General features: G+C 35.7%; 1 protein-coding gene across 1 annotated transcript in view; it reads left to right on the top strand.

Moving 5' to 3' along the window:
• Window positions 1–12,053, top strand: part of LOC108043625 — a 168,023-nt gene extending 155,970 nt beyond the window's left edge. The window contains exon 5 of the mRNA XM_044461503.1: window positions 11,610–12,053. Within this exon, the coding sequence (XP_044317438.1) occupies window positions 11,610–12,053 (444 nt within the window). The remainder of the gene's footprint in view (window positions 1–11,609) is intronic.
• The last annotated feature ends 5,454 nt before the right edge of the window (window positions 12,054–17,507 follow it).

Raw genomic sequence — 17,507 nt, 5'->3', positions numbered from 1 at the left:
GTGTAAGCTGTCTCGCATATGGTACAAATATCGCTGCCAGAATCGAATAACGCCGTAATCTGGTTGTTACCAATGTGAATGTTTTTAAACGCTCTGTTGAAAGTTATTTGTGACAGCTGCTGAATGTTTGAGTTTTCATTTTTCACTTTGTTACGAGCTTCCTTGGTACCGCATTGATTTGCCTTGTGACCAAACTGATTGCATTTAAAACATTTTATACCTACTTCCTTACAATCCTTTGCAATATGATTGCTGCCACCACACTTAAAGCAACGTCTGCCATCTTCGTTAGTTTTAACTAAAGAACTGTCAAACTTCGGCTTCGGTTTAAATCCCTGACTCGCGCAAATCTTCTCGTAAACCTTAAGTTTCTCACGAAACTCCTTAAGAGTGGACGCCTGGTACAAACAACTTTTATTTTGCTTCGAGTCTGGTATACCCTCCACTATGTATTCTATAATACTTTCTTCGTCCAACTTCGACTGATTTGCCAACGCAGTCATACTGTAGAAGTATTCTATCAGACTCTCTTTCTGGGTTTTCTTCCTATTTTCGAGCAACTTGTGCACCTGTTTTGCGGTAAGCTTTTCTCCAAATTCATTTTTTAGAGCTTCTTTTAGTGCATCCCAATCATTTATTCCTCGTTGGCTACCCAAGAATAATTTTGCAGCTCCCTTTACCAACTGTCTGCCGTAAATGAATTTTTGAAGATCAGTCCACCCAACTGTAATAGAATTAAGCTCAAAATCTGCAAGCCACTCATCAATATCTGGAGAACCATTTCCAGTGAATGCAGAAAGCGAATCTTCAATATCTCTTAGTGTGAAAGCCATGACGAAGGGTTGAGTACTAGAAGAATTTGTCTCTACGTCGTCAGTTTCCTCGTACACTGACTCCTCTGAACCTTCTGCGTTTTCCTGATGGTCTATATTTTGCCCTTCAAAATAGGAGATGAGTCTTTCCTGTAATGCTGTTTTTAGACCTGAACTTGGTAATCTTAATTCTTTTAACTTGTCTTTAAGCTCTGCAACAGAAAATCGTGTGATCTCTTCAACATTCATATTTTCTAAACTTACATAACTTATTTTATTTCTTTAACCAAACAATTATGTACTTTTTACTTTTCTTTTAAATTAATCAATAAAAACAATTTAAATGGGAATAATATTATAATAATATTGTTACGTTGCAAAAAAAATGTAAAATTCGGTATTTCAATTAAATTATACTTGCGCACCGCTTGCCGTCTCTCGTATTTTGTTGGTCATCTCTGATATTTGGCACTGCTTTTCAACTGCCTCTTCACTCGCGCCTTAATATCGTCTTCAATCGTCTTCAATCGTCTTCAATCGCGCCTTCAACTCCAGTGGCGTCACTTTGCCTCCTCGTCTCAATCACCTAATCTGGATCTCTGCTTCGTCGTGATCTTCTCCAGTTCTTCTCCTGGTCAAGTTGTCGCTTCAGCCATTACTGCGACAACGGATTGTATAAACGCCTTTCGTCGCCTTCCTTTTAGAATTGCCACAGAACCAATTTTGCCAAACTAGCAAACTGCGCAATAAATTTTGTAGCTTTGTAGTTTAAGAATTTCACAATATTTTGCAAAACTTGGTGGATTTGCGCAACATGAAAATTCTCAGCTCTTCTGGATGGGTTTTTAGTCTCTCTTTCTCATAATCACTATAATTTTATAACTTTTTAGTTTATCCGTTTAGTTTTGCTAATTAACTGCGGTCGATGGATTTTTGGCACAAAAACTTGTTGGATGTTTGGCCGCCTATCACACTCAATTTTCACGTTTGTCAATTCTTCTCGGACGAGCCCCCAAAATTGTAGAGAAAGGCTTCCGTTGACTTTGTTAATTTATTAACATATTATAAACGTTTTATTCTTTGTTGATTTCAGTTCTTTTATACAGTTTTATGTTTAAGTTTACACATTACTTATACTGAGACACACACGACCTTCCTCTGCTGATTCTCAATCTCTACTCCTTCTCGAGCTCTTTTTACGCTTTTTTAACACTAAAGAAAATGTTATGTAACAGAACAACTGATCTGTTATAAAATAGGGCTGCCAATCCTACATACATATTCGTCGGTATTCTAAAAAAACCAACAAATTAATTGTTTTACATTCCAATAAAGCAATGGATCCACTTCCTCGTGGGCATTTTGCTTGACCAAGTGATGATGATTTTGGAATCAGATCTGTTGAAAGATGGCTTGTCCGCAATCAAATTCTTTTAATAAGGGCTTTTTCTCATTAAGGATCATTATTGTGCTTACAATCATTTTCATACTTATCATGTTACGGCAATAAACTTTTTAGTATATTAAAGTAGTCTGGAACTTACATGTATTCTTATATCCAAGACATCAAAACGATTTCGGAAGCTTTTACATCCATGAAACATTTTTTTGAGTGATTTAAATAATAAATAAATAAAATATAATTTAAATATAAATATATATAACAAATAAGTTTTAGTTAGATCACAAAACTTCATTCCTATTTTAGTGTTCCTTAGGTAAGGCAATAGCCTCTTCATATTTATGTTGCCTATAAATTGAAATTTTTTAGACGGGTGCCATCAAAACTTTTTTAGGCAGCGTATTTTTGATTAGCAACTGGAAACTGATGCTGTCAATGTTTTTAGATGACATTTAATAAAAAGAATATGTCTGCTTTAGTTTTAGAATTTAAAATTTCGTAAAACAATTTAAATGCCGGTTTCAATATGCCTTGATTTTTCATCGCCTTGGTGAAATTAACAGCAAAAACACTTATTTTCCAAAGCGGTTCATTGAATTTTAAATGTATTATGCTGATTGAATTTTTTTTATAGCCAAAGTAATGAAAAAAGGCCAGGAGAGTGCAGACGTATTTTACGCAAGCTCCAGAAAAAACAGCTTAAAAGTGAAAAACCTATAACTAAAAATACTGGAGTAGTGTAATAAAGGCAATCTTATTGCTAAAACAGGAAATAAAATAGTATAGATAATAAGTGCTATGTATAAAACTAGTGCAAAGTTATTATAAAAACTAAGAAGTGCCACGAGTAATAGCTCAAAGAGCGGCTATTCAAAATTGAGCGTAGAAGCTCCGTAGACCAGAGAAACAGTTATATCTCTAATTTCTCAACCCGTGATACAGAAGTAGAAAGAACTTCTTCAAATGGCAAGTCAGCACTACTGACCATTGACAGTGCGAGAGCACGGTCTTGTTCTCCCGCCCTACTCCCACTTCATGGAGCTTGCAGTGTAGAACCCCACCCCCAGCTTCGACTCACAGCTCACCAGCCACGAGCACTGCGACCTCGTTTATTTCTGCAACCGCAACCGCAGCTACTGCAACAACAACATCAACGGGCACCGTTACCAACAACGCGATTTCGAATGCGTTTGCAACTTCTGCAGTGCTGCGAGTGCCAATATCGGCAATATCAAACAACAACAAGTGGGTCCGGCTATACAGACTGGCATGGATTGGTATATACAAATAAACGGAAGCTAAAACGAAATTGCCCTAATAAAGGCAGCGAACAACCAGGGGCATCTAGTAACAACAGATTCGCCCTATTGTCGGAAATTGAAAATAATCAATCCGAAGCTGGACAGGCTGTACAAAAGAAACCAAAGCCCCCATTTACATAAGGGAACAGAACTCAAATGCCCTAGTAAAGAGACTTGTTGTGCTGGTCGGGAATGACAACTTTTTTGTTACTCCTCTTGTTAAAGGGAATATTCATGAAACAAAGGTTCAAGCTACAACTGAATACCTAGAGGAGGCAAGGAAACCCTGCAACAAGTACCAGCTCAAGAGTAGCAAGGGCTTGCAAGTAGTGCTAAAGAGCATAGAGCCCGACGTATCCACCAATGAGATAATAAAGGCACTGAAAGAAAAAGGATTTTTCCCCAAAAATATTATTAATATTATCAACAGAAATAAAAAGCCACAACCATTCTTTAATGTCGAACTGGAGCCAGAAAGCAGAGCCTTGAAGAAAAATGAAGTGCACCCGATCTACAAACTGAAATTCCTGTTGCCCAGAAGGATTACTGTTGAAGAACCGAATAAGCGAAATGGTCCGCTGCAATGCGGAGACGAAGAAATGCGCTAACTGTGGAGATAAGCGGACCGGTATATAAAGAGCTGAAGAGTCAGTTTCAACAAGCAAAATACGCACGCTTCCAGAAGGCACGAAATGCGTACTTTCAATCCTAAACCACACCTGATATTTTCTTTGCGAAAGCAGCCAGATCTTCATTTGGGCCCCTCAACACAAATTGGGTAGTTTCGAACGCCAGTGCCTTAAAATCAGGACTTCATACTGCACAGATCATCCGGACGGTAAGGATCACGGAGGAACTGGAATCTTAATCAGGGAACGCATTAAGCACCACTTTCACCAGAGGCTTGCAACAAATTATTTGCAGGCTACATCTATAAAACTACAAGCAGGCAACGGCAGTATCACTATAGCCGCTGTCTATTACCTACCGCGTTTTACAATAACTGAAGAGCAGCCCCATATATTGGCCAGCAGACCCCAGAAAACTCCCGGACTTAATTGACTTCGCTGTGACCACGAACATCCCAAGAAATTTAGTAAGCGCCAAATCGCTATCGGACTTATCATCGGACCACTCGCCTGTTTTAATAACTCTCCCTCAATGCCCGAAAGTAATGGAGCACCCCTTCAGACTGACCTCGACTAGAACTAACTAGCTAAAGTACAAAAAGTACGTATGTTCCCACATTGAACTAACACCACAGTTAAACATAGAGAACGACATCGACTTCTGTGCTGATTGCCTGGAGTCAGTACTCGTGGCAGCAGACAAAATCTCAACACCAGAAGAGACAATCGTGCGTAGCAACCAATACAAAACTAATCTACAAATCTACAACTGGTTCGGGAAAAACGACGTCTACGACGCGCTTGGCAATCCTGCAGATCGCCCCATTCGAAGCAACTCTATAATGATGCCACCCGCAGACTCACCCGATTTTGTTTCAAGCACCTGAAATTGCTAACGTCATTAGGAAGCAAATAAAACCGAAAAAGGCTCCAGGGGGCGACCTAATAACCCCTAAAATTATAATTGAACTTCCAAACTATGCAAGCTATTTAACGGGATCACAAAACTTGGCTGCTACCGCAAAAAATGGAAAAAGTCCGTGGTTATAATGATACCGAAGCCTAGGAAAGACCACACAATTCCCTCATCGTACAGGCCAATAAGCGTACTATCGGGCCTGTCCAAATTACTGGAAAAATGCCTGCTCACGCGCATTACACCATATTTAAGAGAACAAAACTTAATCCCGGCACATCAATTCGGGTTTCGTGAAACCCACGGAACCATCGAGCAAGTCAACCGGATAACTTCAGAAATTCGTATAGTTTTCGAACATCGGGAATATTGTAGTGCGATATTCCTCGACGTCTCTCAGGCATTCGACCGAGTGTGGCTTGAAGGCCTTATGCATAAAATCATAACATTACTGCCAGAAAACAACAAGTTACTTAAGTCGTACCTCTATCACAAAGTCTTTGAGGTTAGATGCAATACAACGACATCCAACGAGTATAACATTGAAGCCGGAGTCCCACAAGGTAGCGCCCTGGGCCCTACCCTGTTTGTCCTATACACATCCTTACGAACGAGAGGCTGAGTACGTCCACATTTGCTGACGACACCGCAATCCTGAGCCGATCGAGATGCCCAACTAGAGCAACAGCTCAACTGGCTGATCATTGGACAAAAGTGTAAATATATAACGTTTACCCTTAATAGACAATCGTGCCCCCTGCTAACTTTGAATAGTACGCAGATTCCCCAAGTCAGCGATGTAACATATCTCGGCGTCCACCTCGACAGACGCCTTACCTGGCGGAGGCACATTGAATGCAAGAAAGTACATCTCAGACTTAAAGCTAGCAGCCTACACTGGATTATAAATTCTCGATCACCCCTGTGTCTGCCCTTTAAAGTTCTTCTCCACAACTCCACCCTTAAGCCCATTTGTACTTACGGATCCCAGCTCTGGGGGAACGCGAGCAACAGCAACGTTGAAATAGCAAAGCAAAAAGCGGCCTACCATAACAAGCTTACAGTGCACACAAATAATCTCCCAAGGAACCTAAGACGGGTTTCCAACAGAACTCGTCTGCATCGAAACTATTTACCAACGCAGCAATAAATATTAGGGCCCGTTAGTCTAAATTCACTCTACATGACTGTAAGTTAAGTTATATTCTTAAGATTTGATGTATTATTATTATTGTTAGTCTCATATAGTGAAGATTCAATAAATAAAGCATATACAAGTTATGACCAGTCATGGTCAGAGGGGGGATAATTCCCCTTATATTACCTAAATAATTCGATTTTCATGCTGATTCGTCCTGGTTCTCCTTCGTCCTTCTTCTCCTTCATCCTTCTTAATTTGCTTTGAATTAAATACGATTTTACTTTAAAATAAAACAGTAATCAAATTGTGTGGTTTTATTCTACAAAATATGGTTGTGCTCAGATTGGAGGTACAAACATAATTAATTCTAACAATCTTATTTTGGTGGCTTGTTGGCTTGGGCAGCGCCGCGACGTCAGCGTACCGCTGGCAGAGCGGTTGCGGAAATATTCAAGCCGACACCAACGGTTTTGGGTGTCTGACCTAATGAGTTTCTACACTCCAGATGCTAACGCTGCACTTATGCCTGGGCTCGGCGAAGGGTAGGGGTAGCGGCGGCTATAGCTGAGGCAGCTAGCCGACGGTCGGTGTTCTTCCGTTATTGCGCTGCTGCCGATGCAATTCGACCTGCTCAAGAGGGGTAAAGGGAAGGGGGCAGTTGGCTGGTGTTAACTCCTCCCCACCACAATATCTGTGTCACACAGATCATTTAGGCCTTGATTGCAGGTTCCGGCGTACTCCGCGCTTCCAGGTTCTCAGGCGGGTCCCGCAGCTTAGGAATTGCTTTGGTCGACGTTACTTTTTTCCAAACGAGGTATACTGCTGTCATGATGGAGGAGCTATGACTATTTCTACTGAGAAAGATATCAAAATCTCATTGGACATGACATGCTGAATTCGTGGACGTACTTCAACGAAAGCTCGTAACCCGTGGTTTTTATTTGGGTTAGTACGGCTGGCATTGCCATCAGGTATGACGAGTAGCTGCTGTAGTTCCGGTCACCAATCCTAATCGTTTCGTTGTCAAATTGTACGACGTACAAACCCTCCAAGTGGTGTTTCTTGATCGGAGTCGATACCGTATCGTTGAAATTTGTTAGAAAGATTGTTTCGTCGTCGATGAGTTCCACTGTTTCCTGGTTGGTCCTCAAATAATCACATTCGGCTTGGCCGTCTTTTAGTAATCTCGGTATGCAACTATCCTCATCGAATTTTAATAGGTGTTTTTCTCGGCACACGGTTGTGTTACCGATCGATATGCAATTTCCGAGTAGCGCATATGTTTCCAAGCTGTATATTGCCAGTGTGGTGTACTTTAGTACAACTTGTTTGCCATCCGATGTCGTCGGGTAAATCTTCATCAATCGATATTTCCTGTCCACCACTTTGGGCATCGCCAGGATATACAGGAGAGTAGTCCCGTTTGTGAGGATTGTAGGTCGGGAAAACTCAACTGCTTCCATGACGTTTTGATAAGGGAGGCTGCCAGAATCGTGTCGACTTCCTCGTGGTCCAAGAGGTTTGTGTTGACCACTCCAGTCTTTCCTAGTTGGAAGTATCTCGTTGACTTGGTCCGCTATTATGATTGCCTTGTGGAGAATGGCTGTCGTCACGTGGAAATCCCCTTCTATTGCGTTGGCTTTCCCTATCACGTCATTCAGCTTCTGGATTGATTACTGTGCTGAGTTAAACAGCTTATTTTTGATCCGGATTTGTTGGTTGTTGTTCCTTGCCAGGCTGTCTTCCTCTTTCAAAATGGCATTCCAATCTGATTTGTCTGGTGATCCCGCGACCCATTTCCAAGCTGATCCTAGCCAGTCGATAGAGCGTTGCCTCCGTGACGGTGCACTATTCATGCGCGAGATCCCTTCTGAAGCTTGCTGCAGGTAATGGTTAACCAAAGCGATCCGTTGGTCCGTGATTAACTTCGCTTCGTCTGCTATCTTGTCGATGAGCTGCTGCATGCGCCCTAGACTTATGATGTGAGCCAGTTTGAAGGCGCCATTGGTTCTCCAGACGGTGCCTTGTTGTAAGGGGACGACCGGTGAATCATATTTAAAAATATGAAGGGTTGCTGCCACATAGATTGCGGACGCGCTTATAGTGTCAGCAGAAGGTTATATGAAAATGTAGATAATTAAGTCGTTATTCTTCCTTAGTCTAGGTGTCTGTATTCGTGTTTTCTTGTGTTTTATTATTACCCTTTATCCTATAGTATTTTTTTCATCTTAATCTAGGTGTTGCTAAACTATCTTTTTATATTTCTTAAGTACAAAAAAAAATTTTTAATTGATTTAATTGGTATTTGGAGGAGGTTATGAGTTAGTGAAACATTTAATACACATTTCCCTTTATGCTTTTATTGTGAAATAGTTGTAAAATGTTAAAATAATCTGTTGGCAGCCCTTCCGGTCTGGCAACTGAGAGTAAAATTTTACCTTAGGAGTTCCCAAATTACTTTTTCAAGTGAGATTTGTGAAACATTTTTCCGATCTTGTTTTTATGGTGACCCTACGGTCATCCTGAACCTCTTCAGGCTTCAATCGCTGCTTTTCTTTGGTTTTAATCTGTTTGTTGGCGACATATACCGTGTTACCCTGTTCGTAAGAAATTGGGTGGCTTCTATTTTTATTACGCCCATTGTTGGTTAGCGTTTGTTTATGTTCTATGAGACCTCGAATATCTTCAAAAGTTTATTCTAGAGGTACGATTGAAAAAAAATTGTACCTGTATTTTACAATAGGTATAACTTCTGTGGGTTTAAAAAACTGATATTCGCCTTTCAAGCATCGATATATTTCCATGAAGGTAGAATGAAATCTTTCTACCTGGCCGTTTACATCGCTTTTTTGAGTAGGAGTATGGTATAACTCAATTCCCAGTGTTCGCAAATAATTCAGGACAGTTGGGCACAGAAAACCTCTTTCGTTGTCCGACACTATCATTCTAGGTGCTGTGAAATAATGAAGTGCATCTAATAGTGTCTCGCGGAGATTCATTGCTGACTTTGATTGCAAGGGAAAAAGTTTGGCAAACTTGGAGAATTTATCGATGCAACTGAGATAAATTTCTAGCGCTGCACTTATGCCTGGGCTCGGCGAAGGGTAGGGGTAGCGGCGGCTATAGCTGAGGCAGCTAGCCGACGGTCGGTGTTCTTCCGTTATTGCGCTGCTGCCGATGCAATTCTCATATCTCAGCGGCGTTATTACAGCCACTTGGAATTATAGCCACTTGAATATTGTTGCCGTTGATGACTGAGTGGGGTGAAGGGAATGGGTTCCAGTTTGTGGGTGGCCGAGAGGGGTGAATATAATGGTGCGGTGTTCGGTGTCGAAGGGCTCAAGAGGGGTAAAGGGAAGGGGGCAGTTGGCTGGTGTTAACTTACATAAAAACAAAAAAACGTGTAGTCTCTCATAAAAATGCTGGACCCGGCAATTAAGTGACTCTAAAAGGACCTCAAAAAAAATTATGGATATCTGTGCGTTATCTGCTCTTATATATAAGCCAATAATATTTGTAAAATGTTTGGAGTGTTGATAGAATATTATAAGTAAAATAAGTATTTTAGTGTTTCTTTCTCTAAAGTGTTTGTGGGAGTTAGAATGGACGTTGTAATATTTTGACATTTACATTTGCGCTACTATAAAAAACCAAGAATATACATATATGCAAAATCTCTAGCTCTTATACTTTCGAGATATCGACGTTCATATGGACGGACAAACAGACGGACATGGCTTAATCGACTTGGCTATTGATCCTGAATGATGTGTTCCAACGGATTTAATTCTAAGATAAACGGCTATAAAAAAGAAACTTGCCTTAATACCTTAAGTTTGAATAATTTAATGAAAAACATAAGATGAAAAAGCTTTGTCAGAAATATTTATAGTGATACCATGGCCAAACAAGATGGGGATATATATATATGTGTTCACCGAAATAGCAATGCTAACAACCTGCACGTTTACGATTGAAAAATACTATTACCAACATTACCTTGATAACAAGTTTTTTCATAAAGGCTTAGTGTATTTAATTATAAATAATACAACAAAAATTTTATTTGGGTAACTTAAACATTTTAGAAGATATAGCTTATAACAAAAAAAATATATATTATGCAGTTCATTGAAATAACAGTTAAAGTAAACAATTAACAAAAAATTTAATACATTTTAAAATATCTTTAAAATAACCTCATCCTACTGAAATACAATTCGTCTATGATCTAATATTTTGTTAAATAGCCTATATTATCTATCACAGCCTGACACCTACGTGGCATGGAGTCCACTAAATCTTGACAACGCTTGAGGGGAATCTGGTACCTAGCCTCCTGCACAAATTGTCAAAGCTGCGGCTTAGAAGTCGGGGAATTCTTTAATACGTAGCGCTTGATTTAAATCCGGGGCCTGTGCTGGCCATGGTATTTCATCAACTTTTTCTTTACTAAACCACTCCTTGGCCACCTTGCTAGCATGTTTAGGATCATTGTCCTGCTGAAATGTCCAAATTAAAGGCATCTCTTTTTATGATCCCATCGATCATATGTATGGTCACATCACTGGTTCCAAAGCCAATCTTCGCTTTAATATCTCTAGAGGAAGCAAAAGGATTAGCTTTGCTGAGACGTACGATGCGTCGGTCCTCTGCAATTGTGGCTTTGGGAATCCCAGCTCTTTTTTCAGGTTTCGGTTCATATTTTACGGCATTAAAAACCATCTTGGCAGAGCATTTCAAAAGGCTTTGAATATCTTTATATGTTTTGCCCTCCTTTCTAAACCGAATGATCTCTTCCCTTTCTTGCTTGGAGCAGTGAGGTCCTTTACCACTAAAATGAAATTATTTGCGTAGTTAAAGTGTTTTGTCATATAAACTATAAAAACGAATTCAATAAAACTCCTTTGTCACAAAATTACAAAAAATTTCGGCACTTTTCGTGAAACAAAATCCAAAACTGCTATTTTAGTGAAAAGCCCAAACGATTTGTATATGAGAAAAAATATCAAGATAACACAAAAATAAAGCAAATCGAAACTTTTGCTTATTTCTTATCTCTATCCATTTTACAAAATCAATGTGCAATAGATCTACTAACGAAAAGGATTATTCCAAAAAACCGTTTTATAGTTGTTCATCTGTCGCACTGCTATTTCGGCGAACACAGCTGTATATGGTAATATATCCAAGTCAATAAACCTTAGGGTCAAAAGCCATTTAAATAAATATTTCTTTTAAAAGGTAAATCAAAAATTAAATAAACATTTTTATAAATTGTTACAAAACTACCGATTTTGTGTCACCCCAAATTGGAATTCGATTGGAATTGGGTTGAAAGAGTATTTTGTGACACCTCGATTACATGCTTTTTAATTATGTTATTAAAATCAATATACATTTTACAGACTAACATCGATGACTATGAAATTTTACAAGAAAAAGGTATTTATTATTTAAATAAGTACCATGAAGTCCAATTGGATAACAAAGAATTTACGTTGATGAAGGAAAAACTTAAATTTTTCCGAAAACTTAAAAAGGATAATATTGATAAACTAGCCAAAGCGATATCCGATTTTGAGCAATACGATAAGCGGCGACTAATATTAGAAGATGAAATCAATGATCGCATACATAAGATTGATGAACTTATTCCTTATCAAGAGCCAAGGAGTCAGTGCTTACGGTTCTTTTTATCGCAGAAGAGAAGTTTACAACGAGCGCTTAAGCTTTTTAATGATACAAAATCTAAAAGGCTAATGAATATCTCAGAAAGTTGTCCGTTTACTGACTTTGAGGAAGAAAATGATGATGATGAATTCTCTAGTGACCAGTTAATTTACAAATAATTTAATTGGTACCGAAAATATGTTTAAAATGTTAATTTAAAAAAATGTAATAAATAATAAAGTAATAATAATTAATTTAAATATATATATATATTTTTTGTTCTATTGTTAAAATTTTGCTATACTGAAATGTATAGTGAATCCAAAGCCTCTAGATTTATATAGCTTTGTGTGCCTTTCTTCACACCTGTCGTGGCATTATATTACTTTTTAAGTATTAAAACCACACGCACCGGACTATGTCGTCTTATCGTATTTGTTATACATTTGTTATTCTCCACTCATATTTATGAAGAGTCGGATAGCCGTTTCATGATATTGCAGTAAAGTTTGGTAGAACTGCTGTAAACTATAGATGACCAAGCTAAACCAATTTTGAAGTTAATAATTTAATTGTAGCCAAAGGACAGTCTAAACAAGATTAATTATAATAAAAGATATACATCTCTAAATAAAGAAAAAAAGAGATTCATAACTCAAAAATTAGGTTTTTTTATTATAATTGAAATCGCTTATGTATATCTATATATGTTATATTAATATTGAGCGACTATATCAAATACCTGCCATAGGTACAATATAAAAATGTATTGAAAAACCGACATAACTATTGTAAAAGTTTCTAAGCTTATGCTTGCTAAATATTGCTTCCTTTCTTGTTTCTATACTATTGTAAAAGTTTCTAAGCTTATGCTTGCTAAATATTGCTTCCTTTCTTGTTTCTTGTAAATAAACGTGAAAGATAGCTTCTGCTGGTATTTTGAAGTCTTCTTTATGGAACAAGAGGGCAGACCTCTTTAACCCAGTCAAGATTCCCCGCATTATATAAACAACAGCAGAATAATGAACAAGGCTGTGGGATAGGAAAAAAACTGTATTGTTCTTTGTTTTGTTTAAAGTATCATTCTAAGAAAACAAATTGGTCCGACATGGTTTTTAATTAATTAGTCGTTTGCACTGTGAATCGACTAAATTATGATTATGATTATGATCTATCCGGAAGAACATTTTATTCCTACTAAAATGTCTAATAAAAAAAACCAGGAGTAACACGGTAATTTCGTTGTCAAAATAGCAAAGTGCACATGTTACCTTAAGATCTAAATCTCTAATACCAAATGTTTATAATGAAGAAGATAAAGTATTTAAGTTAAATATATAAACCTCTTTTGTCACTTTTGTCAATTTTATATCAAAAATTTTGCATGCCTCGGGCGAACGTTCCAAATTTCTTTCTACTTACTCCTATATCATTAAGACCCTTGGGCCTAAACTCAACTAACTTTTTGTCATTTTTGAAACTTAGTGCAGAAAAATGGAAGTTATTCAGTAACAAATAAGCAGAAACAAAATTAGCATGTTTAAAATATATCTATACGATAATATCGTAAAACATGCTAATTTTGTTTCTGTTCATTTGTTACTGAATAACTTCGATTTTTGTATAACCATGAATATTTTTATCATAATAGTTAGGTTGTATCCTGTAATCCTATTTTCCATCAACCTTAGCTTCCACAAAATTTTAATGCGTACAATTTTACACATATGTAATAATTTGCCTTGACTTTTTATAAATATTAAAAAATTTTTAGTGAAGAAAAACTAATCTTTGTTCATAATTCACTAAAGAATCCTGTAAAAACAATAAAGCTATGTCGATTTTCGATTATGGGCGTGCGATTTTTTATCAAACTAAGCCGTAGTTCTAAAATTTAAGAAAACGTAAAGTTTAAGAAGAAACTATATTTTTTTTCCGATTTATTTGTTTTTTTATTAATATAAAGCTAGCTTAAGGTTTAAAACTACAAACTAACTAGTTATTAAGAGCATTAGCAACTATGGCCTTCCGCTCGTCTGGAATGGCAGTAGCAATATAATTTAAGGGAATAATAATTTAAATTGTTAATTTCACATATGAATTTTAAGAAATTAATGATTTTAGTTATGTTTTTATTGGTATGGAGGTCTCTGTTCATGTAATAAGAGTTGGTAAGTGAGGTGTGTTCTAGTCGAATCAGTATTCCTGTTGTGATTAGTGTTCGAATACGAAACACGATTTGCTTATACCAGGGAAGGTATTGTTATGCATGTCGGTTGCATTAAGAGGGTATATACCTTTTTCATTTTCAAAAAATTGAAAATTTTTTTTTTGCTTAATCTTAAAGAACAACTTCTTGAGAATATTTCCCAAAATTTTCATAGAGATTTGAGCAGTAGAAAAAAAGTTACAGCGCTCCTAGCCGCGCGCCTCGTCCCCGCCCAAACCCAAACTTGAAACTTTAAACGCGAATATCTCGAAATGGTTTTTTTTTTAAATGACTTTGCGGTGATATGGATTGACGAAAAACTACTGAACCGATTTTCTTGAAATTTTTTTTAAATGTCCGTAATGAATTTTATTAGTACTTGAACGATCGTTCTTTCATGTAAAAATTTTTATTTCGCCGAAATAGATAGTTTTGTGAGAATTTTAGCGTCCAAAAACGTCATTTTTTGCAATAAACGTTCCCGTATCCACAAAAAAAAAAAATTTTAAAAACGTTCGTTCAAGTACAGGAGTACAAGTACAAGTACTACTTTAAACTAATGAAATATTTTTATTTTTTCGGTATCAGTTGACCCATTCGTCCTGGGGAATTATCACCGCAAGGCTCTTAAAAAAAAGGGCGTTTAAGGGAAACAGCCACACCTTTAAAACAATTAAATATTTTTTCAAAAATTTTTGCATAAACATTGTCAACAATCTAAACTTTCAGAAAATATAATCATTCATTTAATAAAAACAATAGTTACATACATAAAAAAATTCAAACTTTCCTATTTTTTTCGACAAAAAAGGTATATACCCCCTTAAAAACCAATATAAACTCTAAGATGCGTAACGCCATACGATTTTTTTGCACACGAATTTTTTGTGCTGGCTTTTCAACTGGCTTTTCGCTCTCTGCCCAAAAGCCAGCGTGAGAGCGCTCTAAAGCCAGCCGCTCTTTTGCAAGCATACTGCGACAGCCGACGAATGTATGTGTTCACATGTATTCACAAGCGAAGAAATTCGCTGCAGCGCGCTGTCGAAATATACTCCTTATTTTAAAATTCTAACATTATTAATAATACTTATATTGAATTGCCTTTATATTTACTTTATTTACTAATTATTCGAATGTATAATATTTTTTAGTGATGACCAAATATATCTAAGTATAAAAAAAACATAATTTATTTTATACATGACTTCACATTGGAATCATTGTCATTAGAGTATTCAGCACGCGACGTGTGAATGATTTTTAGGAGCCTCAGAAATTTTGCGATTAAACAGTATTAATATTTTTATATTTATTGTATTTTAAATATATGGATTTAAAAATATGTGGTATTTTTATATTATACGTATTAAATAACATTATATAAAATTATTATCATAATATAAATTAAATTTATATAAATATTTGTAAATTAACTATTTTAATTATTTAGAAAAAAGAGAAACGCAAAGGAGAAACAAAAAACTTTTTATAAAATAATAATATTAGCTTTAAATATTTATTAGGTATACAAAAAAAACGATGGATAAATAAAAATGAATATCTGCGTATCAAATTAAATGTTTCGTTTTATATATTTAAATGAATTATAAAAACATACCCTTTAACACAAAACAAATAAAACTGCTTGACTAAATAAGAATAGATTTAAATGCAGGTTGATAATATTAGATTTGATGTTATTCATATTTACTTAAAATATTTTAAGTCATTAGAAGTTTAATATATTTCAATAAAAATTAAATGTAATATTTCCATTTTAAAGTTAGCCATGGATTAAAAAATAAAGCGAAATAAAATAAAGCGAAAATATCCTTTAAATATATTCAATTTAAATATAGTTCGCTTTGTTTTTGTTTAACAATCATAGTATATTCAAATCTATATAACTTTTTTGAAATATTTTTAAATTTAATCAAGCTGTTTTATATGTTTTGTATTAAAAGTTATGTTTTTAGCTTTAATTAAAATATGTAAAACGAAACTATGAATTAAATACGCAGATATTCATTTTTAAGGTATATAAAAAAGTTTTACATAAAGCTTCATTGCCATATACATACACATGCAAGAAAAAGTATGCGTACAAACATGTCCCGCAACTTTAGAGCTTAAAAAAACCTTTTGAAAAAAATCTTACAAATTTAATTTTTATTTTAGCAGATAGTACAATTTTACACATATGTAATAATTTGCCTTGACTTTTTATAAATATTAAAAAATTTTTAGTGAAGAAAAACTAATCTTTGTTCATAATTCACTAAAGAATCCTGTAAAAACAATAAAGCTATGTCGATTTTCGATTATGGGCGTGCGATTTTTTATCAAACTAAGCCGTAGTTCTAAAATTTAAGAAAACGTAAAGTTTAAGAAGAAACTATATTTTTTTTCCGATTTATTTGTTTTTTTATTAATATAAAGCTAGCTTAAGGTTTAAAACTACAAACTAACTAGTTATTAAGAGCATTAGCAACTATGGCCTTCCGCTCGTCTGGAATGGCAGTAGCAATATAATTTAAGGGAATAATAATTTAAATTGTTAATTTCACATATGAATTTTAAGAAATTAATGATTTTAGTTATGTTTTTATTGGTATGGAGGTCTCTGTTCATGTAATAAGAGTTGGTAAGTGAGGTGTGTTCTAGTCGAATCAGTATTCCTGTTGTGATTAGTGTTCGAATACGAAACACGATTTGCTTATACCAGGGAAGGTATTGTTATGCATGTCGGTTGCATTAAGAGGGTATATACCTTTTTCATTTTCAAAAAATTGAAAATTTTTTTTTGCTTAATCTTAAAGAACAACTTCTTGAGAATATTTCCCAAAATTTTCATAGAGATTTGAGCAGTAGAAAAAAAGTTACAGCGCTCCTAGCCGCGCGCCTCGTCCCCGCCCAAACCCAAACTTGAAACTTTAAACGCGAATATCTCGAAATGGTTTTTTTTTAAATGACTTTGCGGTGATATGGATTGACGAAAAACTACTGAACCGATTTTCTTGAAATTTTTTTTAAATGTCCGTAATGAATTTTATTAGTACTTGAACGATCGTTCTTTCATGTAAAAATTTTTATTTCGCCGAAATAGATAGTTTTGTGAGAATTTTAGCGTCCAAAAACGTCATTTTTTGCAATAAACGTTCCCGTATCCACAAAAAAAAAAATTTTAAAAACGTTCGTTCAAGTACAGGAGTACAAGTACAAGTACTACTTTAAACTAATGAAATATTTTTATTTTTTCGGTATCAGTTGACCCATTCGTCCTGGGGAATTATCACCGCAAGGCTCTTAAAAAAAAGGGCGTTTAAGGGAAACAGCCACACCTTTAAAACAATTAAATATTTTTTCAAAAATTTTTGCATAAACATTGTCAACAATCTAAACTTTCAGAAAATATAATCATTCA

The sequence above is a fragment of the Drosophila rhopaloa genome, unplaced genomic scaffold, assembly GCF_018152115.1.
Source record: "Drosophila rhopaloa isolate 14029-0021.01 unplaced genomic scaffold, ASM1815211v1 contig_36, whole genome shotgun sequence".
NCBI classification, from domain to species: Eukaryota; Metazoa; Arthropoda; class Insecta; order Diptera; family Drosophilidae; genus Drosophila; species Drosophila rhopaloa.
The sequence above is the reverse complement of the archived record's forward strand: the minus strand, read 5'-3'. Positions and strand labels throughout refer to the sequence as shown.